Source organism: Bufo bufo, chromosome 5 (genome assembly GCF_905171765.1).
Source record: "Bufo bufo chromosome 5, aBufBuf1.1, whole genome shotgun sequence".
NCBI lineage: Eukaryota > Metazoa > Chordata > Amphibia > Anura > Bufonidae > Bufo > Bufo bufo.
Genome location: NC_053393.1, coordinates 15,827,243 through 15,851,780, shown reverse-complemented (window position 1 = coordinate 15,851,780; position 24,538 = coordinate 15,827,243). Strand labels below are relative to the sequence as shown.

General features: G+C 43.8%; 1 protein-coding gene across 2 annotated transcripts; it reads right to left on the bottom strand.

The window, feature by feature from the left end:
- Window positions 1-1,151: 1,151 nt before the first annotated feature.
- On the bottom strand, window positions 1,152-24,155 carry LOC121001606 (secreted Ly-6/uPAR-related protein 1-like). 2 transcript variants are annotated; one of them, XM_040432766.1, is made up of 3 exons: window positions 24,048-24,155; window positions 12,289-12,408; window positions 1,152-1,659 (listed from the first exon to the last, which is right to left on the bottom strand). In XM_040432766.1, exons 1-3 carry the CDS (start codon window positions 24,124-24,126, stop codon window positions 1,406-1,408), a joined length of 453 nt encoding a protein of 150 aa, XP_040288700.1. In that variant the 5' UTR covers window positions 24,127-24,155; the 3' UTR covers window positions 1,152-1,405. The 2 variants fall into 2 exon arrangements, with proteins under 2 accessions (XP_040288700.1, XP_040288701.1); XM_040432767.1 differs by having other exon boundaries at window positions 23,979-24,123.
- Between the last annotated feature and the right edge of the window lie 383 nt (window positions 24,156-24,538).

Below are 24,538 nucleotides of genomic sequence, written 5' to 3'. Positions count from 1 at the left end.
CCATCATCAAATGTGAGATTTACAAGGAGGGAAAACAGTACACCTCTCTGAACAGTGTCTGTGAGGCTGTGGTTGCTGCTGCATGCAATGTTGATGGTGAACAGATCAAAACACTGACAGAATCCATGGATGGCAGGCTTTTGAGTGTCCTTGCAAAGAAAGGTGGCTATATTGGTCACTGATTTGTTTTTGTTTTGTTTTTGAATGTCAGAAATGTATATTTGTGAATGTTGAGATGTTATATTGGTTTCACTGGTAAAAATAAATAATTGAAATGGGTATATATTTGTTTTTTGTTAAGTTGCCTAATAATTATGCACAGTAATAGTCACCTGCACACACAGATATCCCCCTAAAATAGCTAAAACTAAAAACTACTTCCAAAAATATTCAGCTTTGATATTAATGAGTTTTTTGGGTTCATTGAGAACATGGTTGTTGTTCAATAATAAAATTAATCCTCAAAAATACAACTTGCCTAATAATTCTGCACTCCCTGTATTTTAGTAATGCTCACACATGCCCCGTCACAGTGTTTGCATTTCTTTCTGGCAAAGCTACTCGGTTCTGGCCCGCAAAATTCATACCATGTCTAGTGCGGCCCTCAGACGAAAAATGGTTGGGCACCACTGGTCTAATGTAATGACCCAGGAAAGCACAGAGCACAGCAATGTCACTGCTCTCTCTCTCTCAGATCTGCAAAATACTGCATACAAGGGCTGCTGGGGAGGTTCTTATATAGTAAGGGGGAGGCAACTTTCCTATTGGTTGCTAGGGATGTTGCTAAGCTCAGACAAAGACATTGCAGCCTTCTCATTGGCCCACAAGCAAGAAGAAAGGTTACTGATGAAAAAAAATCTAGAATATTAAAAATTATGAATATATATCACTATATTCTAAATATTAGCGAATTCTCGAAGAGCCGATATTCGCGATTAATATTCGCTATTCAAATATTCGCACCCAACACTATTGGGTAACTGGACCTTTGGGTCACTGGAATGCCGGCCAGGACACTAAAGATCATCTCCTTGGTGTCTGTAAAGTAAGGGAGACAAGTTTTACCCATTTGGGGTCAATCAAATAATTGTGAGGGCATTTTCAGAAGGTTTTCAATAAATGAAACAAATATTAACAAGGACTCAGTTTTCTATTACAATTTATTAATGAGTAAGGCTCATAATATATGACAATGAGTAAACAGTGACGAGTAAGAACCCCTGATGTCCCAGTGGGCGATAAGGGTCTTTGAAATGGTCTATAGAGATGGAGAGTCATAGCTAGGCTTCACCTGGGGCTAGGAAAAAGGCTTGGCATCCCTCCCAAGATCACCTGCCCCGCTAAGCCCCCCTAGCTACACTGCGGCAGATTTCTTCTTCATCACATCTTCTGCCCAGGTTGATGGCTAAACGAAGAGTCCAAGGCTGAGTAAGGCCAGGCCTGGGATGAAGCCTCCATAAGGGCCACCTTTCATGATACTAGGAGAACCATTCGGGGGATGGCCGGTATAATTCACGTAGAGCTCATACAGCTGGTTACACAGATCCCCTTTGCAGCAGTAAACCTGACTTTCTTCCCCTAGGGAGTTGGGATCGCTCTGGAAGCAGTTTGTCGCACAGTCTCTGGTCACTAGCTGATTTCCGGACACAAAGGGATATCCTGGAAAGAAAAATATAAGAAGTTATTACAAGGTGTTGTACTCTTGGCACCGCCCAATGGCCAGAGACATAGGAAGAACAGACCACCAACAGATCCATTGTACAATATACGGTACATAAGCTCCAAAGCGCCCTCTAGTGGTGACTCCAAGCAGCCACAATTTGATCCCATGTTAATATTATTAACCCCTTCACGCCTTAGCTAGTTCTGGCTGTTATGCCGTGGGGATTTTTTTATTTTTTTTCCCCATGCTCTCTTTATGTCACGGCCTTTGGTTTCGCGCTGTGACACTGTTGCCACACTTGCGGTTGCCCGCGTCAATGTGTTGCTGTGAGAGCATGCGGTGGCAGTGTCTTGGCCTTCTGGGTGATTGCCATGACATGGTTGCCACGCATGCTGTTGCCGGTGGTAACATGTGGTTTAGAATGCTTGTGTGTGCACTTCCACTTTAAGTTGTAACTTTCCCTTGTCTGGTGTCGGAAGGGTTAACTCCCTTCCTAGTGTTTTATGAATACTGGGTTTATGTGTGTGTGGGTGTGGCTGCTTGGGCTATTTAGTCTCTGCTGGATGCTTGAAGCCCAGTGTTCCTCCAGCCTTGGTGTATGCTGGTGGTTCTCTGTTCCATCTGTCCAGTGAGGGCCACCCTTGTGGTCATCAATGTTATCACGGTGTCTCCTTCCCTTCCTGTCCCTTTGTGTATGGAGTGGGTTTTGATCAGGGTGTTGGTATGTCTATTTTTGGTGTTACATGTCTGGTAGTGTTTGGTGTCCAGCATGTTGTTTAGACATTCCCCTGTTTCACATTTATTGCAGCTATGAGTGTCCTGGGTCCCTGTGTGGTTCGTGGTGTGTGCTATGTCCTTTGATGTTGGTGTGGACACTAGCACTTGTGCACAGGTTCCAGTCAGTGTGTCTGGTTTCACTTACCTGCCATCTCCATATGCTGTATGTGTTCCCCTCTGCTTACAGCCTGGCCTTAGTTAGAAACTCCTGTTCCTCCGTGTTGAGGATGAACAGGTAGTCTCTCCCCTGCTCCTATGTGAGGGATTTCCAGGACAACTCAGGATATTAGGTATCCCGTGTATGAGCCGTCCCACCATCGGGGTCCGCTCATACGGTGAGGAGTCAGGGAGAGGATTAGGGATGCGGTAGGAGGTGACCTGCTCCCTTATCACTCCTTTTGGCCAGGCTGATCCCCTTTACCCTTTGACACCGCACGGTGGGGGGTTTCCCCCACTCCCCGCCGTGACACTTAATGAGAGCCATAACTTTTTTATCTATTTAAATAACTTTTTTCCATTGAGTTTGTTTTGTAGGATGAGTTTTATTTTTCAGTAGAACCATATAACCTATTAGCTTTTATTAACCATTTTTTCTATTTCGTGTTATAAATTTTGCGCCATTCACTGTGCAGCGTTACCATTATCCGACTGGTCGGTACATTGTTATTATTGGAACCTGGTCATGTGACCTCAAATCTGATGCCTTGTTTTAATGTGTAAACAGGAGATCAGTCTCTCCTGTGTGGCTGACTTCCTGTGAACTACAGGATGACATCATCACCAATCAAATCCCTCCTGGCAGCTCTCAGATGACTTTCCTATCTAAGGCTTGTTTCACATTAGCGGCAGAGATCTAGCAGGCTGTTCCGCCAGGGAACAGTCTGCCGGACCTCTGTGCACTTCGCAATTGCCGGAGGTATGTAAGGCTCTGTCCAGCCCCATTTATTATAAAGGAGACTGGCAGAGAATGCTCAGCGTTCTTTTTTTTTTCCAGCCGATTCTCAGCATAGTTGCCGGCAATGTCGGAGTGCAAAGGCATCCGGCGGGCTGTTCCCTGCCGTGAGTAATTAGGGTGTGGCTATCTAATTAGGAGAAGTTAAATAGCCAGTCTTGAGGGCAGCTCAGTCCTTTGAAGAGCTGCAGTTATAGAAGCAGGCAAACAATGCGAGTTTGCGAGCTTTCGTGTGTTTGATTTCAAGTGTGTGTTTGCATTAACCACCTCAGCCCCCCTAGCTTAAACACCCTTAATGACCAGGCCACTTTTTACACTTCTGCACTACACTACTTTCACCGTTTATTGTTCGGTCATGCAACTTACCACCCAAATGAATTTTACCTCCTTTTCTTCTCACTAATAGAGCTTTCATTTGGTGGTATTTCATTGCTGCTAACATTTTAACTTTTTTTGTTATTAATCGAAATTTAACGATTTTTTTGCAAAAAAATGAAATTTTTCACTTTCAGTTGTAAAATTTTGCAAAAAAAAAACGACATCCATATATAATTTTTTCTCTAAATTTATTGTTCTACATGTCTTTAATAAAAAAAAATGTTTGGGTAAAAAAAAAATGGTTTGGGTAAAAGTTATAGCGTTTACAAACTATGGTACAAAAATGTGAATTTCCGCTTTTTGAAGCAGCTCTGACTTTCTGAGCACCTGTCATGTTTCCTGAGGTTCTACAATGGCCAGACAGAAGAAAAACCCCACAAATGACCCCATTTCGGAAAGTAGACACCCTAAGGTATTTGCTGATGGGCATAGTGAGTTCATAGAACTTTTTATTTTTTGTCACAAGTTTGCGGAAAATGATGATTTTTTTTTTTTTCTTACAAAGTCTCATATTTCACTAACTTATGACAAAAAATAAAAACTTCCATGAACTCACTATGCCCATCACGAAATACCTTGGGGTGTCTTCTTTCCAAAATGGGGTCACTTGTGGGGTAGTTATACTGCCCTGGCATTCTAGGGGCCCTAATGTGTGGTAAGTAGTTTGAAATCAAAATCTGTAAAAAATGGCCGGTAAAATCCGAAAGGTGCTCTTTGGAATGTGGGCCCCTTTGCCCACCTAGGCTGCAAAAAAGTGTCACAGATCTGGTATCGCCATACTCAGGAGAAGTTGGGCAATGTGTTTTGGGGTGTCATTTTACATATACCCATGCTGGGTGAGAGGAATATCTTGGTCAAATGCCAACTTTGTATAAAAAAATGGGAAAAGTTGTCTTTTGCCAAGATATTTCTCTCACCCAGCATGGGTATATGTAAAATGACACCCCAAAACACATTGCCCAACTTTTCCTGAGTACGGCAATACCAGATGTGTGACACTTTTTTGCAGCCTAGGTGGGCAAAGGGGCCCACGTTCCAAAGAGCACCTTTCGGATTTCACCGGCCATTTTTTACAGACTCTTGGCATTCTCTTGATGAGCTTCAAGAGGTAGTCCCCTGAAATGGTTTTCACCTCATAGGTGTGCCCTGTCAGGTTTAATAAGTGGGATTTCTTGCCTTATAAATGGGGTTGGGACCATCAGTTGCGTTGAGAAAAAGTCAGGTGGATACACAGCTGATAGTCCTACTGAATAGACTGTTAGAATTTGTATTATGGCAAGAAAAAAGCAGCTAAGTAAAGAAAAACGAGTGGCCATCATTACTTTAAGAAATGAAGGTCAGTCAGTCAGCCGACAAATTGGGAAAACTTTGAAAGTAAGGGCTATTTGACCATGAAGGAGAGTGATGGGGTGCTGCGCCAGATGACCTGGCCTCCACAGTCACCGGACCTGAACCCAATCGAGATGGTTTGGGGTGAGCTGGACCGCAGAGTGAAGGCAAAAGGGCCAACAAGTGCTAAGCATCTCTGGGAACTCCTTCAAGACTGTTGGAAGACCATTTCAGGGGACTACCTCTTGAAGCTCATCAAGAGAATGCCAAGAGTGTGCAAAGCAGTAATCAAAGCAAAAGGTGGCTACTTTGAAGAACCTAGAATATGACATATTTTCAGTTGTTTCACACTTGTTTGTTATGTATATAATTCCACATGTGTTAATTCATAGTTTTGATGCCTTCATAGTCATGAAAATAAAGAAAACTCTTTGAATGAGAAGGTGTGTCTAAACTTTTGGTCTGTACTGTATATATATATATATATATATATAGAAGATGAAAAAGGGCAGCACTCCACTGGATAAAAATAAAACAAACTTTATTTACCCATAAGGCTGTAGCGACGTTTCGGCTCTTACACAGGAGCCTTCCTCAAGCAGTTCCTGCTTGAGGAAGGCTCCTGTGTAAGAGCCGAAACGTCGCTACAGCCTTATGGGTAAATAAAGTTTGTTTTATTTTTATCCAGTGGAGTGCTGCCCTTTTTCATCTTCTATATTTCGTTGGATTGGCTTTTATCCACACTGGGCCTGTGCACCCTTTTTTCTAATTTTCATTGTGACGGTGCTGCCATCCCCTTTTTTTCTTCTTTATATATATATATATATATATATACACACACACACGCTACAAAGGACAGTATACTGTATATACACTACAGAGGACAATATACTATATATTTATACTACAGAGGACAGTATACTGTATATATATTCTACAGAGGACAGTATACTGTATATATATTCTACAGAGGACAGTATACTGCTTCAGAGGGATCTGGATAGATTGGAGGATTGGGCAGAGAAGTGGCAGTTGAGGTTTAACACTGACAAATATAAGGTTATGCAGATGGGAAGGAATAATGCAAGTCAACCATACATACTAAATGATAAAACACTGGGTAGCACTGACATGTAAAAGGACCTAGTAATTTTAATAAACAGCAAGCTAAGCAGTACAAACCAGGGTCAGGCAGCTGCTGCCAAGGCCAATAAGAAAATGGGTTGCATCAAAAGGGGCATAGATGCCCGTGATGAGAACATAGTCCTGCCACTTTACACATCGCTAGTCAGACCACACATGGAGTACTGTGTACAGTTCTGGGCTCCTGTGAACAAGGAAGGCATACCAGAGCTGGAGAGGGTTCAGAGGAGGGCAACTAAAGTAATAACTGGAATGGGGCAACTACAGTACCCTGAAAGATTATCAAAATTAGGGTTATTCACTTTAGAAAAAAGACAACTGAGGGGAGATCTAATAACTATGTATAAATATATCAGGGGTCAGTACAGAGATCTCTCCCATCATCTATTTATCCCCAGGACTGTGATTGACGAGGGGACATCCTCTGCGTCTGGAGGGAAGAAGGTTTGTACACAAACATAGAAAAGGGTTCTTTACAATAAGAGCAGTGAGACTATGGAGCTCTCTGCCTGAGGAGGTGGTGATGGTGAGTACAATAAAGGAATTCAAGAGGGGCCTGGATGTATTTCTGGAGTGTAATAATATTACAGGCTATAGCTACTAGAGAGGGGTCGTTGATCCAGGAAGTTATTCTGATGCCTGATTGGAGTCAGGAAGGATTTTTTTCCCCTTAAGTGGGGAAAAATTGGCTTCTACCTCCCAGTTTTTTTTTTGCTTTCCTCTGGATCAACTTGCAGGATAACAGGCCCAACTGTATGGACAGAGGATTTTTTCTGCCTTATAAATTATGTTACTATGTTACTAACAGGCTGCTGGATGTTTAACACTAGTGTGCAACTAGCCTAAAGGACCAGAAGTGCAAATATATAGTAGGCGAGTGTATACAGTGATTAGCTGCAGTTATATAAACCTCCTTACTGTCTGTACTATCTGTGTGTGCTGACTCTCCAGTGTAGTTCTATGAGATGTAGCTTCACACTGGTTTCCCTGCCTCCGGCATGTAAGAGCAGACAGGGCAGAGAGAGATGACAGGTTCCTTCTACATCACATAGAAGAACATGGAGACCCTGCAGTGTGAGGGGACAGCAGCTGTGTCACTGATCTGTCATGGCTGCCTTTACGCAGAACACTGATACGGCTCCACCTCCTCTAACTCTGCAAAGCCCGACATGTTGGGAAATATAGGATTCATTAGGAAAACCATATCCAAGGGGGAGAAGGAATCAAGATGGCCGACAACCTCCCAAAATTTTAAAAAAAATCACACATCAAATAAAACAGGTATACACAAGAGCCTCTATCTTATTCTTTAATAACGGCCTCACCCGCATTATATAGGCAAAGAATCAGGGCATGGAAAAAAATTGCAATTTTGCCATTGTTTTTTAATTTTTTTTCTGTGTTCTCCATGTGGTTTATATAACATCTTTATTCTATCGGTAATTAGGATTTTGTTGATACCAAATGTGTTATTTTTTATGTTTTTGCTAGGCTCCCCCCTTCCAGCTATGATGTCCTCATTGGCCCCGCGCATTTGAAGGACCCATGGAGACAAAAATGAGCCTCCTTCTATTGGCTGCGGCAACTAAGGGGTTAAACTGCTGGGATCAGTGCTAACTCCGATCCCGGCAGATGCAGCACGGCGTCATCCATATATCACAGCTGACACCTGCTCCGGAGGCCGCAGCATCCACACAGCATAAAACTGTCCTGAAACACAGCTACACATACTTTCCGAAACATCCTGGATGCTTCCGAGGAGTTGGCAAATCTCCCAGGTGCCAGGGAAACCCCTTGGTACTTCCTGACAATCAGCCCCTACCTGTCATCAGGCACAGCACATGCACCCATTGGCTTTGTAAAGGGGCTTCCACAAAGGGGTCGGTGCTTGTAATAGGGGCGTCTCTACCCCCAGAAAAAATTTGGCTGGCATGCAGCGCGTCTTCATCTCCTCGCAAGCATGTAGTTATTGTATGTCCTGTAGTGAAAAGGAGTTAAAAGCCTTACACTGCAATATAAAGATTGCCACTACAGCTATATAAAGATTGTCACCTTGTGGTGGCACTACAGCTATATAAAAATCGCCACCTGGTGGCAGCAGAAGGGTGCTGAGATTTTTAGCGATGGTTACGATAAAGTAGATACAGTTACACCTGACGATGTATCAGACCAAGGGCATGGGCGAGGGAAAATAAATAAATTTGTAAATAATTAACAAAACTGGATAGGAGCTTTTCATTAAAAAAATCTGTGTTTTAGAGAACAAGACTGGGGGGGATATACCAATTTCGAGGGCAATTGGAGCAACTTTGGTTCGGAACAAATAGATTCGGACCCGAACCCAACTTTTTGCTAAAATACGTAGAATCCAAAATGAATCTTGGAAGATTGGCTCATCTCTAGATAGGAGTAACCCTTTTAGTAGACAGAAGGATGTACCCTAGCACATTGATGCACCTTAAGGGTGTGTTCTGCAGTGGCTGGGTTTGGGGTGGCCCCAATGCTACACCGGGTACCCCGGACACCGTTGAGGTGTCACCACGTGTTGCTGCTCTCCAGAAGGGATGGTAAGGCATGGTGCTTCCCAATGGTAAATAAGTCCAGAGTCAGGGTCTGCAGTAACCAGTGCGCTTCTTTAAAAGAGAAACTCAGGTGTAAAACAGTACAGGCGAGGCATAGGGCTGGCTTCTCCAGTCTCCTCCAGTCCAGAAGAAGGGTTCATGCTGAGGATAGACCTGAGCTAGCTGTCCCTCTCTCTCAGAAGGCTGGCATCCTGGTCAACGGCCCACGGTCTGTAGCTCAGTAGTCCGGGTGACTCCTTGGTCACAGGGCTAGTGACCCATGGTCTGTGGCTCAACGTCCCCATCTCAGCGTCTTCTTCTGGTCACTCATGCAGGCTGGCATGAGTCTCCCCTCTAAGCACTGGTCCCTAAATGCAGCACCCTAAGGACTCTGACTGCTCTGCTTATATACAGTTTCTAGCTAAATTGGAACCTTCTAATGGGATGGGTGGAGTGGAGAAGCTCAGTACAGACAGATACATTGTAACACTTTCCGTCTACCATAGACTTACATTAAAGCTTCAGTGATACTCAATGGCAATGACACAGCAGGTTTTCCAGACAAAAACAAGTTTCCAGACATAACAACAGAGCTAAAACCAGACATTCAAAAGGTCAGTCTGTCTGCTTTTGGTGGTAAACAACATCTAGCTTTTTCCTCCAAAACATGCTTTTTTTAAGCCCTATGGCAGCTGTGGAAAATTACCAGCTTCTTTTTCAAAGTCCTAACAGTCTCTGTGTTCTTAAGCCCTTTCCACAGAGCCATGTAAATACAGTGATAACGAACAGGATATATATATATCACTATATATATATATGTATATATATATATATTTGTGGTCATGGCTACGGTCAAGAGGTATCCGAAGAACCCTAGGGAGAGAAACTAAATGGCTTGTTGTGTGCCCTAAGCCATGATTGTGGGTAGGCCTATAAGTGGGCATACCCTGTGGAAATGAGAAGATAAAGGAGGGAGGGTGGGGCACCTGAAAACACACGCCTGGAAGTGAGGGTGTGGCTCGTATATGAAGAGCCTCCGCCCCTCCCACAAATGCAGGCTGACTAATCCGCCTTACCAACATATATATATATAATGCAGTAACACAGTAATAAACAGTATAAGTTAACCCTTTCAAGAGGAATAAAGTAAGAAGCTTTAACTTTGCCAAGGAGATATAGGCGAATGTCCAAATGTCAAAGTACTCCCTGCTCCAGGACACTACAGTTCAAACTGAGGATTTTGGGTGCAGGTTTCAGTGTGGATTCGGTGCAGAAAACTGGGCCAGATCTGCACTGAAACCACCTCCCTTTGTTTCCAATTGGAGGCTGCGTTGCAGTTCCTGCGGCTCATGGTTTTCAAGCTCACTCTTATAATTTTCAGGTCCATTCTTGCCGTGGTTACTGTGCGGACGCCTCACCAAGCCGCAGCAGGAGCCTGTTTAGCAACTATAGAGGATGCGAACAAAATCCTCTGTCTGAACATGCCCCTAGGTTGCTGCACCACACGGAGGCTAAAATCAGGAGTGGAGAAAGTATTAAGGGCAGATGCGACTTCTCTGTCTGTGAATCCACTCCTGCATCAATAGACCTGGACGTGTAGCAGCCCCCTTCTCTCCTCCGCTGTGCCGCAATGACCCCTCTCCTCGACTGACGGTGTCACGTATCATCAGTATTCTCTTGCTGGGCCCTGTAATAATGTGCAGTCAACAACACCATCTCCAGAACAGACCTCCGAAAGTGAAGGAGAGGGCACGGCGGACCTCCGAAAGTGAAGGAGAGGGCACGGCGGACCTCCGAAAGGGAAGGAGCGGGCATAGTAGACCTCCGAAAGTAAAGGTGAGGGCACAGCAGACCTCCGAAAGTGAAGGAAAGGGCACCGCGCATGCACAGTATGCTATTTATTCATTTCTATGGGAGACCCACAAAAATGAATGGAGGTGGTTGTAACCATGGAAACGAGCAGTGTATAATGTAATGGAAAAAAGAATCCAGCCAGAAAAGGAGTCAATATAGAGAATCACAATAAATTAGGAAGTGCCTTGTATTAACTTCCTCCACATGATTAATGCCATTCATTTGCTGAAGTGACACAACCTCTTTAACCCCCTTCCCAACATATGACGCAATAGTACGCAAGTGACTTCCCGCATTTTGACGTACTCTTACATCATGGTGATCAGGTGGGCACCGGAGCGGTGTGTTCCCGATCACTGCAGGAGCCCGGCAGTCCCTGATAGCCAGGCCCCTGCTGTATCCGCTGGCATCGCTGTAAAAGCCAAAGCCGGCTGATTAACCCCTTGTATGCCACGGTCAGCGCTGACCACGGCATAGAAGGTGTATGTGGCGGGTCTATAAAAATATCACATGATCTAACCCCTCAGGTGAACACAGTAAAAAAATAAAAATAAAAACATTGCCAAAAAAGCAATTTTTTGTCACATCACAAACATTGCAACACCAAGCGATCAAAAAGGCGTATGCCCCCCAAAATAGTGCCAATCAAATCATCACTTCATCCCGCAAAAAATGAGACCCTACCTAAGACAATCGGTCAAAAAATAATGGAGACACTAAATTTTAATTTTTTTTCCTTCAAAACTGCTATTATTGTGTTAAAGTGAAATAAATAAGAAAATAATACATATTAGGTATTGCCGCATCCGTAACAACCAGCTCTATAAAAATATCACATGACCTAACCACTCAGGTGAACACCGTTACAGCAGTTTACTCCCACATGTGGGGTGTTTCTGTAAACCGCAGAATCAGGGTAATAAATATAGAGTTTAGTTTGGCTGTTAACCCTCGATGTGTTAAAAAAAATTAAAAATGGAAAAGCTGCCAAAAAAGTGAAATTTTGAAATGTCATCTTTTTTTTCTTTTCGTTTTTGTGGAAGACCTAAAGGGTTAACAAAGTTTGTAAAATCTGTTTTGAGTAGCTTAAGGGGTGTAGTTTCCATAATGGTGTCATTTATGGGGGGTTTCCACTATGTAAGCCCTACAAAGTGACTTCAGACCTGAACTGGTCTTTAAAAAGTGGGATTTGGAAATTTTCTTAAAATTTTAAGAATTGCTTCTAAACTTCTAAGCCTTCTAACTTTCAAAAAAGTTTAATGACATTTAAAAAATGATGCCAACATGAAGTAGACATATGGGGAATGTTAAGTAATAACTATTTTATTTGGTATCACTTACTGTTTTAAACGCTGAGAAATTGAAATTTTGAAAATTTGAGATTTTTTTTCATAATTAAAGGTGAAATATATTGACTCAAATTTATGACTGACATGAAGTACAATGTGTCACAAGAAAATCACAATGGCTTGGATAAATAAAAGCTTTCCAAAGTTATTGCCACATAAAGTGACACAAGTCAGATTTGCAAAAAATGGCCTGGGCAGAAGGGCGAAAACTGACCCGGGGTAGAAGGGGTTAAGGACGTTTTTCTTATCCAGTGATTGCTATTTCCAGGAGCTCGCACTCACCGGTGTTTGGGCTCATCATCACCGTCTTGCAGCCTTTTGCCTCTTGTGGACATTCCTTTATTTGGTTGCAGCTCTGGACTTCAGTCATTTCGTAACAAAAATAACACTGAAGAGACTGAGCTGAAGAAGGAAGAGGGAGAAATGGAAGTCACAGACGTGTTCAGTGCATAACATGGTGGACATCAGATCGGTACTACAGCGCACAGCGGTATTATAGACAGAACAGTATTATAATAGTTATATTCTTGTACATAGGAGCAGAATTATAGTAGTTATATTCTTGTACATAGGAGCAGTATTATAGTAGTTATATTCTTGTACATAGGAGCAGTATTATAGTAGATATATTCTTGTACATAGGAGCAGTATTATAGTAGTTATATTCTTGTACATAGGAGCAGCATTATAGTAGATATATTCTTGTAGATAGGAGCAGTATTATAGTAGTTATATTCTTGTACATAGGAGGCAGTATTATAGTAGTTATATTCTTGTACATAGGAGCAGTATTATAGTAGTTATATTCTTGTACATAGGAGCAGTATTATAGTAGTTATATTCTTGTACATAGGGGGCAGTATTATAGTAGTTATATTCTTGTACATAGGAGCAGTATTATAGTAGTTATATTCTTGTGCATAGGAGGCAGTATTATAGTATTTATATTCTTGTACATAGAGGCAGTATTATAGTAGTTATATTCTTGTACATAGGAGCAGTATTATAGTATTTATATTCTTGTACATAGGAGCAGTATTATAGTAGTTATATTCTTGTACATAGGAGCAGTATTATAGTAGTTATATTCCTGTACATAGGAGCAGTATTATAGTAGTTATATTCTTGTGCATAGGAGGCAGTATTATAGTATTTATATTCTTGTACATAGAAGCAGTATTATAGTAGTTATATTCTTGTACATAGGAGGCAGTATTATAGTAGTTATATTCTTGTACATAGGAGCAGTATTATAGTAGTTATATTCTTGTACATAGGAGCAGTATTATAGTAGTTATATTCTTGTACATAGGAGGCAGTATTATAGTAGTTATATTCTTGTACATATGTGGCAGTATTATAGTAGTTATATTCTTGTACATAGGAGCAGTATTATAGTAGTTATATTCTTGTACATAGGAGCAGTATTATAGTAGTTATATTCCTGTACATAGGAGGCAGTATTATAGTAATTATATTCTTGTACATAGGAGCAGTATTATAGTAGTTATATTCTTGTACATAGGAGGCAGTATTATAGTAGTTATATTCTTGTACATAGGAGCAGTATTATAGTAGTTATATTCTTGTACATAGGAGCAGTATTATAGTAGTTATATTCTTGTACATAGGAGCAGTATTATAGTAGTTATATTCCTGTACATAGGAGCAGTATTATAGTAGTTATATTCTTGTACATAGGAGCAGTATTATAGTAGTTATATTCTTGTACATAGAAGCAATATTACAGTAGTTATATTCTTGTACATAGGAGGCAGTATTATATTATATTCTTGTATATAGGTGCTGTATTTTAGTAGTTTTAGTGATGGCTAGTTTACACAGGCAAATAATCTTTTTAAAATTATGACTTGCACTTTGTCTTTATCAGGTTAAAAAGCTGAAGGATAGGCATTCACATATCCCATTGAAATGAATGGGAGGTAATTTTCAGGCCTTTTTCCCTGCTGATTCCAATTAGAGATGTCCCACATAGCTTGTTCGCGTTCGCCGCGGCAGGTGAACATATGCGATGTTCGGTCCGCCCCCTATTCGTCATCATTGTGTAAACTTTGACCCTGTACCTCACAGTCAGCAGACACATTCCAGCCAATCAGCAGCAGACCCGCCCTCCCAAACCCTCCCACCTCCTGGACAGCATCCATTTTAGATTCATTCGGAAGCTGCAGTCTTAGTGAGAGGAGGGTCAGTGCTGCTGCTGCTGATTTAATAGGGAAATCGATAGCTAGGCCAGTGTATTCAGTGTCCGCTGCAGTCCTGAAAGACTCATCTGATCTCTGCTGTAAGGACAGCACCCCAAAAAGCCCTTTTTAGGGCTAGTACATCAGTCTGCTTTTTTTTTTTTTTCCTGTGTAATCTAATTGCAGTTTCCTGCCAGCGTGTGTGTCAGGCCCACAGCGTATACTGTGCCCACTTGCCCAGTGCCACCACTCATATCTGGTGTCACAGTAGCTTGCATTTAAAAAAAACAAAAACTTTTTTGACTGTAATATAATAGCAGTCAGTTGCCGGCACGCGCGTGTGTTTCATGTCCTGCAAGTGCATTGTGTCACCAGCGCAACTCATATCTGGTGGCACAGTAGATTACATTTAAAGAAAAACAACAATTTTGACTGTGAATAAATAGCAGTCAGTTGCCTGCACGTGTTTGTGTGTTTAAGGCCCTGCCAGTGCATAGTGTCACCAGCGCAACTCATATCTAGTGGCACAGTACCTTGCACGCATAGTACAACTAAGCTAATAAAAAAAAAAATGACAGGCAGAGGCAGGCCACCCCGTAGGGGCTGTCGTGGTCATGGTGCTGTGATTCCCTTTGGCCCTAGAATAATGCCCAGTGTTCAGAGGCCACGTACCCTGAACTCGAAAAGTTCTGAGGACATAGTTGACTGGCTAACACAGGACACCCAATCTTCTACAGCTTCCGCTCGGATCCTTGATGCACCATCCTCCTCCAGCTCAGCTTCGGGCACCTCTCAAGTTACCACTCGCCCGCCTGCCGCCACCACCAACACTAGCACCACAGCCGCTTCACCTGATCTGTCAGAGGAGTTATTTACACATCAGTTGGAAGAAATTAGTGATGCGCAACCATTATTGCCAGAGGATGTAGATAACAGGGATATGTCTCAGTCAGGCAGCATTACACACATGGACGTACGGTGTGATGATGATGATTTTGTACCCGCTGCTGCTTCCTTTGCTGAGTTGTCAGATACAAGTGAAGCGGTTGATGATGACGATGTGTCCGTGGATGTCACGTGGGTGCCCGCTCGAAGAGAAGAACAGGGGGAAAGTTCAGATGGGGAGACAGAGAGGAGGAGGAGACGAGTTGGAAGCAGGGGGAGGTCGTCGCAAGGAGCTAGTGGCACAGTCAGACAGCATGTATCGGCACCCGGGGTCAGCCAGACAGCACGCCAATCAACGCATGCTGTTGCCACCACCAGAATGCCGTCATTGCAAAGCTCAGCAGTGTGGCTTTTTTTGTGTGTCTGCCTCTGATAACAGCGATGCCATTTGCAACCTGTGCCAAAAGAAACTGAGTCGTGGGAAGTCCAACACCCACCTAGGTACAACTGCTTTGCGAAGGCACATGATCGCACATCACAAACGCCTATGGGATCAACACATGAGTACAAGCAGCACACAAACTCAAAGCCGCCATCCTCCCCCTGGTCCAGCATCTTCAGCCACGTCAACCACTGCTGTCCTCCTTGCCCCCTCTCAACCATCCGCCACTCCGTCTCTCACCTTGAGCAGTTCCTGCTCATCTGCCCACAGTCAGGTGTCTGCCAAGGACATGTTTGAGCGTAAGAAGCCAATGTCACAAAGTCACCCCCTTGCCCGGCGTCTGACAGCTGGCTTGTCCGAACTCTTAGCCCGCCAGCTTTTACCATACAAGCTAGTGGAGTCTGAGGCCTTCAAAAGATTTGTAGCTATTGGGACACCGCAGTGGAAGATACCCGGCCGAAATTTCTTTGGACAAAAGGCAATCCCCAACCTGTACTCGATTGTGCAAAAGGAAGTCATGGCATGTCTGGCACACAGTGTTGGGGCAAGGGTCCATCTGACCACTGATACCTGGTCTGCAAAGCACGGTCAGGGTAGGTATATCACCTACACTGCGCATTGGGTAAAACCTGCTGATGGCTGCCAAGCAGGGAATGCGTGGCTCTGCAGAGGTGTTGGTGACACCGCCACGACTTGCAGGCAGGCCTGCTGCCACCTCCTCTACTCCTCCTACTCCATCCTCTTCGCTAACCTCCTTGGCTGAGTCCTCTTCTGCTGCGTCTTGCTCCATATCAACGGCACCCCCCCAGCTCCTCAGGGGCTATTCCACATCCCGGATACGACAGTGTCACGCCGACTTGGGGTTGACTTGTCTGAAAGCAGAGAGTCACACCGGACCAGCACTCCTGTCCGCCCTGAACGCACAGGTGGATCAGTGGCTGACTCCGCACCAACTGGAGATTGGCAAAGTGGTGTGTGACAACGGAAGTAATTTGTTGGCGGCATTGAATTTGGGCAAGTTGACACATGTGCCGTGCATGGCACATGTGTGTAATCTGATCGTACAACGCTTTGTGCATAAGTACCCAGGCTTACAGGATGTCCTCAAGCAGGCCAGGAAGGTGTGTGGCCATTTCAGGCATTCCTACACAGCCATGGCGCACTTTTCAGATATCCAGCGGCGAAACAACATGCCAGTGAGGCGCTTGATTTGCGACAGCCCGACACGTTGGAATTCAACACTCCTAATGTTCGACCGCCTGCTCCAACAAGAAAAAGTCGTCAACGAGTATTTGTATGACTGGGGTACTAGGACAGCCTCTGCAGAGCTGGGAATTTTTTTGCCATGTTACTGGACGCTCATGCGCAATGCCTGTAGGCTCATGCGTCCTTTTGAAGAGGTGACAAACCTAGTCAGTCGCACCGAAGGCACCATCAGCGACATCATCCCATTTGTTTTCTTCCTGGAGCGTGCCCTGCGAAGAGTGCTGGATCAGGCCATAGATGAGCATGAAGAGGAAGAGTTGTGGTCACCATCACCACCAGAAACAGCCTTATCAGCATCGCTTGCTGGACCTGCGGCAACGCTGGAAGAGGAGTCTGAGGAAGAGGAGTCAGAGGAGGAATGTGGCTTTGAGGAGGAGGAAGACCAACCACAGCAGGCATCCCAGGGTGCTCGTTGTCACCTATCTGGTACCCGTGGTGTTGTATATAGCTGGGGGCAAGAACATACCTTTAGTGAGATCACTGAGGACGAGGAACGGGACATGAGTAGCTCGGCATCCAACCTTGTGCAAATGGGGTCTTTTATGCTGTCATGCCTGTTGAGGGACCCTCGTGTAAAAAGGCTGAAGGAGAACAACCTGTACTGGGTGGCCATGCTACTAGACCCCCGGTATAAGCAGAAAGTGCCTGAAACGTTACCGAATTACCGCAAGTCGGAAAGGATGCAGCAGTTCCAAAACAAATTAAAAAGTATGCTTTACACAGCGTATAAGGGTGATGTCACAGCACAATGGGAATCTAACAGGGGAAGAGGTGAAAGTAATCCTCCTCCTACCACGACCACGCCGGCAAGGACAGGACGCTTTACAGGCGTGTTGTTGATGGAGGACATGCGGAGCTTTTTAAGTCCTACGCATCGCCACAGCCCTTCGGGGTCCACCCTCAGAGAACGACTCGACCGACAGGTAGCAGACTACCTCGCCTTAACTGCAGATATCGACACTCTGAGGAGCAATGAACCCCTTGACTACTGGGTGTGCAGGCTTGACCTGAGGCCTGAGCTATCCCAGTTTGCGATAGAACTTCTGGCCTGCCCCGCTTCAAGTGTCCTGTCAGAAAGGACCTTCAGCGCAGCAGGAGGTATTGTCACTGAGAAGAGAAGTCAAAAAGGTCTAGATTACCTCACCTTTATTAAGATGAATGAGGCATGGATCCCAAAGGAACTGACAGTGGGCGATACATTAGACTAAAAAAGGCCTGGTGATGAGATGAGCTGCCTTGGGCTAAAAATGGTCCACACGCTGCTGTATTTTATCTCTGAATGCCGGATGACTTGCGCGACTTCTCCGCCACCAACTAGGGTTCAAGCCGCAATGTTTTAGTGCACTTTCTGCCTGGAAAACATACATTTTTCCTGCGGCTGCAACAATACCTAATTTTTCAGGCATGTGTACATGTCTAATTTTTCTGGCCTCTGGTGCTGCACTGTGGCTGCAAAAACAAAACAAAAAAAAGGCACATACATGTGTCAATTCCCCTTCGTGGTCTGTGACGGATCTCCTGGCACCCCGACCGGATACCTTCGTTGATAAATGCTCCCAGTGCCTCCCGAGGACTCCAACCACTCGGCTCGACACCGATACCACCACAGGAACCAGGAACAGCTCTTACAAGAGCTAGGAGTAATAGCCAGGAGAGTATACAAGTATAGCAATCCCCACACACATGAGACGAGGCTCTATGTTGAGTGTAAAACAGGAACACTTTATTGAGGGCTACCCGCCCGTATTTATGCAGGTCCCCATCTGGTGTACACGCCCCTAGGGGACCAGAAGGAAGACTGTGACACAGGACAGATACGTAGCACTCAGGATACACAGACACAACACATCCCCACAATGCATCATGGTTTCCTCCTCTCTGCCCTGGAGACACCCGAGGAGTAATTCAATTATCTCTCAGGACAAAGGGAAATCGCCAATACACATGTGGGAACAACAGGACAGAAATCACCACCCAACCACACAATGTCACACCCCCACAGCAAACACAGACATTTAACATATTCCCAGATAGCTCAAGTCTGAGTGCATATCATTAGGTGAATGGCACTCAGAATACACAAATACAATAAAATTTGCTATCTGGGTGCCATCACATAACAAAATACAATTGCAAAGACAGATTTAAGCTGTGCGGCCGGTCTGTCTGCTCCTTTAAAGTTAGCATGGGCCATAATCCCGAGGCAAGAGGCTGGTAGCCAGGCCCCTCCGAAACCCAGTGGCGAGGTTGGTTTCGCCACATGGTCGTCACCTTGTTGTGGAGAAGGGGCTTGCGTATCACAATGAAGCGATCACCTCTATGAGTGTGTTGGCAATGTTGGCACATTGTGAACAGACCAAAAGCGATCCGCTGGATAATTTTGCATAGAAAAAACATTAATTTTCTTTGTGATCATCTAAGGTGATCAGTAAAGCCTACTAGGCCAACAATGGGCCCACACTGCAGAATCATTGTTTTCTGGGTCACTTTACTGTCACTGATCTACCTCAGCACGACCATAGGCTTTGAAAAACCGACTGCAATCTCCCAAATGTGCGCACGAGCACAGTCATCACTACACCAAGATTGACGCATAGAGGTATAAAATTTATGTCAGGAGTGTGTCAACTATTGACAACTCTTTGCGGTTGTCTAAAATCTATTCCATACACGTCCCCTGATAGGGGACGTAACAGGGATTAAACTGATAGGAATAGTACTACTTAACACACCACTCATATCTGGTGGCACAGTACATTGTACGCGCAGTGCCCCAAATTGGAAGTAGGAGGACCGACCAAGCATCTTTTTCCATCTCCCGGTTCCTAAAATCTATTCCATACACGTCCCCTGATAGGTGACGTAACAGGGATTAAACTGATAGGAATATTACTACTTAACACACCTTATAATAACTCAGAGAGAGGAGTCTGAAGAAGAGGAGTCAGAGGAGGAAGGTGACTTTGAGGAGGTGGAAGACCAAACACAGCAGGCGTCCCAGGGGGCTTGTTGTCACCTTTCAGGGACCCTTGGTGTTGTACGTGGCTGGGTGGAGGAAGAGACCTTCGATGACGTCAGTGAGGACAAGGAACGGGACATGGCTAGCTTGGTATCCAACCTTGTGCAAATGGGGAGTTTGCGGTTGTGCAAATGGACTCTTTGCGGTTGTTTGCGGTGCTTTAAACGGGGAGTTTGGTCTGTCATAGTTTGGTCTGTCACTGTGAAGCGGGCGTAACCCTTACACTACCTGATCGATACAACATCATACCTGATCGTATACACACACTGGATGTTTTAAAGCACGTTATTCCAAACAATTTAGGAATGTTAGGTGATTTATGCCCTTTATGGATTAAAACCCGACTCTGCGTCAACTACGTAATTTTCCATGGGAGTTTTGCCATGGATCCCCCTCCGGCATGCCACAGTCCAGGTGTTAGTCCCCTTGAAACAACTTTTCCATCACTACTGTGGTCAGAAAGAGTCCCTGTGGGTTTTAAAATTCGCCTGCCTATTGAAGTCTATGGCGGTTCGCACGGTATGTCCGTTCACGAACATTTGCAAAAATTCACGTTCGGCGTTCGCGAACGGAAAATTTTATGTTCGCGACATCTCTAATTCCAATGCAGTTTCTGCGTCGGGGAAAATTTCCCCCCAAAAAAACTCCTTCTAAACAAGCTCTTACGGTAGGTAATTCGTGCATTGTCTATTACACTGTGTAGTACTTTTTTTTTTTTATTCTTAGTTTAGTATAGACAAATTAGAATGATAGAATTCATGTACATTTAACCCCTGTGAGAGGTAAATCCACTCCTTTATTTTACCCATCCAAGTCCTCATTGACCTCGCTAGTATAAAAACCCCTTGATGAAATCTGTCATTGGTCCAAGCTTATGGTCGGTGTCAGGATTTTCAGTGTTTGCTTTTTCTATTTGCTCGGTGTTAATCCTCCTGTATTCTGTGTAATGTAATGTGAGAAATCTTGGGCGGCAGAACAACTGTCCCAATTTCAAGTTCATTGCAAAATTTAGAATTTAAATCAACATAATCAAGGCTTCTCGTGCTTTAGTCTGATATGTTTCGACACCAGGTGTAATCGGTAGCTGAGATCTGTCATCGGCCTGTTAGGAAATCTATATCATATGCTATGGACTCGCTGTCACAGTTACAGCGCTGAAAATATTACAGACCTGCAGGGCCGCGGTCACACATGCATGTTTTGGTGCAGTCTTTTTATCCAGTCACATACTGTCCTGTGAATTCGGAGAAGTGCATTTCTTCCTGCAGAATCCTAATCAATGCAGGTTTTCTTCTGGGGATTTTACAGAATTTTTTGCAAATCCAGAAGAAATCCGTGACAGAGATTATTCCCTTGCAATGTGCATCTAGTCTGCGGCTAATAACCCCCTGGAGAGCACGCGGCTTTATTGTTTCCTTTGTGTTATTTATGGTGCATGGTTACAATGTTATGTTGCATATTTAAGATACATATTTTAGATTCAGTAGCTGCTGACTGGGGGGACTAGAAGACGCCTCTTCTGGACTCTGGTCTCCAGTGCGTCAAATTCTTTGTGCAGATTTTATCTGTTCCATATGACCAGATTAAAGGGGTATTCCGGTTATGTGAAGTTATCCCCTATACATAGTGGGCTTCCTACCGCTGGGACCCCCACGATCACAACTATGGAGATGCCATACCCCATGTAGGTCCCCCAACATGAACGGAGCAGCCGGTCAGGTATGCGCACAGCTGCTCCATTCATTTCTCTGGGGGTTCCGGAAATAGCGGAGCACTGTGGTCGGCTGTCTCTGGAACTCCCATAGCAATGAATGGAGTAGATGCGCACATACCTGACCGGCCTCTCCGTTCATTATGGGGGGCCTCCATGGGGTACAAGGTCCAAGTTCTCGTGATCGAAGAGTCATCCCCTATGCTGTGGACAGGGGATAATTTTCACATAGCTGGAGTACCCCTTTAAGGTTGATTTCAGATGCTCATAATACAGGTGCAATTCACTGTCTATAGTACAACAGCATTACAGCAATGTACAGCGTATTGGCCAGATTACTGCAGAAAATGCATGTACTGGGTAAGTAATGGAATGTAAGTACAAAGACTCCACCAGCAGAATAGTGAGTGCAGCTCTGGAGTATAATACAGGATGTAACTCAGGATCAGTACAGGATAAGTAATGTATGTACACAGTGACTGCACCAGCAGAATAGTGAGTGCAGCTCTGGAGTATAATACAGGATGTAACTCAGGATCAGTACAGGATAAGTAATGTAATGTATGTACACAGTGACTGCACCAGCAGAATAGTGAGTGCAGCTCTGGAGTATAATACAGGATGTAACTCAGGATCAGTACAGGATAAGTAATGTAATGTATGTACACAGTGACTGCACCAGCAGAATAGTGAGTGCAGCTCTGGAGTATAATACAGGATGTAACTCAGGATCAGTACAGGATAAGTAATGTATGTGCACAGTGACTGCACCAGCAGAATAGTGAGTGCAGCTCTGGAGTAAAATACAGGATGTAACTCAGGATCAGTACAGGATAAGTAATATATGTACACAGTGACTGCAGCAGAAGAATAGTGAGTGCAGCTCTGGAGTATAATACAGGATGTAACTCAGGATCAGTACAGGATAAGTAATGTATGTACACAGTGACTCCACCAGCAGAATAGTGAGTGCAGCTCTAGAGTATAATACAGGATGTAACTCAGGATCAGTACAGGATAAGTAATGTATGTACACAGTGACTGCACCAGCAGAATAGTGAGTGCAGCTCTGGAGTATAATACAGGATGTAACTCAGGATCAGCACAGGATAAGTAATGTATGTACACAGTGACTGCACCAGCAGAATAGTGAGCGCAGCTCTGGAGTATAATACAGGATGTAACTCAGGATCAGTACAGGATAAGTAATGTATGTACACAGTGACTGCACCAGCAGAATAGTGAGTGCAGCTCTGGAGTATAATACAGGATGTAACTCAGGATCAGTACAGGATAAGTAATGTATGTACACAGTGACTGCACCAGCAGAATAGTGAGTGCAGCTCTGGAGTATAATACAGTATGTAAGTCAGGATCAGTACATAATAAGTAATGTAATGTACACAGTGACTCCACCAGCAGAATAGTGAGTGCAGCTCTGGAGTATAATACAGGATGTAACTCAGGATCAGTACAGGATAAGTAATGTATGTACACAGTGACTGCACTAGCAGAATAGTGAGTGCAGCTCTGGAGTATAATACAGGATGTAACTCAGGATCAGTACAGGATAAGTAATGTATGTACACAGTGACTCCACCAGCAGAATAGTGAGTGCAGCTCTGGAGTATAATTCTGGATGTAACTCAGGATCAGTACAGGCTAAGTAATGTATGTACACAATGACTGCACCAGGAGAATAGTGAGTGCAGCTCTGGAGTATAATACAGGATGTAACTCAGGATCAGTACAGGATAAGTAATGTATGTACACAGTGACTGCACCAGCAGAATAGTGAGTGCAGCTCTGGAGTATAATACAGGATGTTACTCAGGATCAGTACAGGATAAGTAATTTATGTACACAGTGAATACACCAGCAGAATAGTGAGTGCAGCTCTAGAGTAAAATACAGGATGTAACTCAGGATCAGTACAGGATAAGTAATGTAATGTATGTACACAGTGACTGCACCAGCAGAACAGTGAGTGCAGCTCTGGAGTATAATACAGGATGTAACTCAGGATCAGTACAGGATAAGTAATGTATGTACACAGTGACTGCACCAGCAGAATAGTGAGTGCAGCTCTGGAGTGTAAGGGAATATCCACACATACTGCACCAGCAAACGTGTTTAGTTTTGCTGTACCTGCTGCTACAGATTCATCACAAAATTCACTCATTTATATATAAAGGGCAGCTGAACAATATCACAATCTGCTGTTAAAGTGAAAGAAATAAAAAGGCTGTCACCATTCTTTACACTGCATGCTGCATTCAGAGGTCTAGAGAAGATAAAGTAGATTGAAAAATTGTTTATATTGTAATGTGTTTTTTTCTGTCAGTCACCTATTATCTATCTATCTATCTATCTATCTATCTATCTATCTATCTATCTATCTATCTATCCCTTCATCCTTCTGTCATTAGAACATTTCCAGTCTCTTACCCACATCCGCAGTTAGAGCCACAGCCAGGAGGCAGGTGATCACAAATCCTCTCATCTCTGCGTCCTCACCTGTAATGAGAGCACTGTGTATGTAAGGCTTGATACGCCTATGGCTCAGCCGTCCCCTCTTGATTATCACATCAACCATAAGATATAAAGGGTATACTGCATCGTGACATAACGAATTATGTGCTAATTATCAGGTTGTGTGTCCTCTCGCATCAGACCCATAATTATCCAATGTATCTGTAATGTTCCTGCCACTGGTGCAAATGATAAATATTCAGTAATTACATTCAATTAATATTAATAAGTGAACCTATTTAAGAGAAAAGTCATAGTAACCGTTTATAAGGCTGAATACAGCCCTCCGTCCATCCAGTTCAGCCTTTTATCCTGCAAGTTGATCCAGAGGAAAGCAAAAAAAAAATATGTGAGGTAGAAGCCAATTTTCCCCACTTTAGGGGAAAAAATTCCTTCCCGACTCCAATCAGGCATCAGAATAACTCCCTGGATCAATGACCCCTCTCTAGTAGCTATAGCCTGTAATATTATTACAC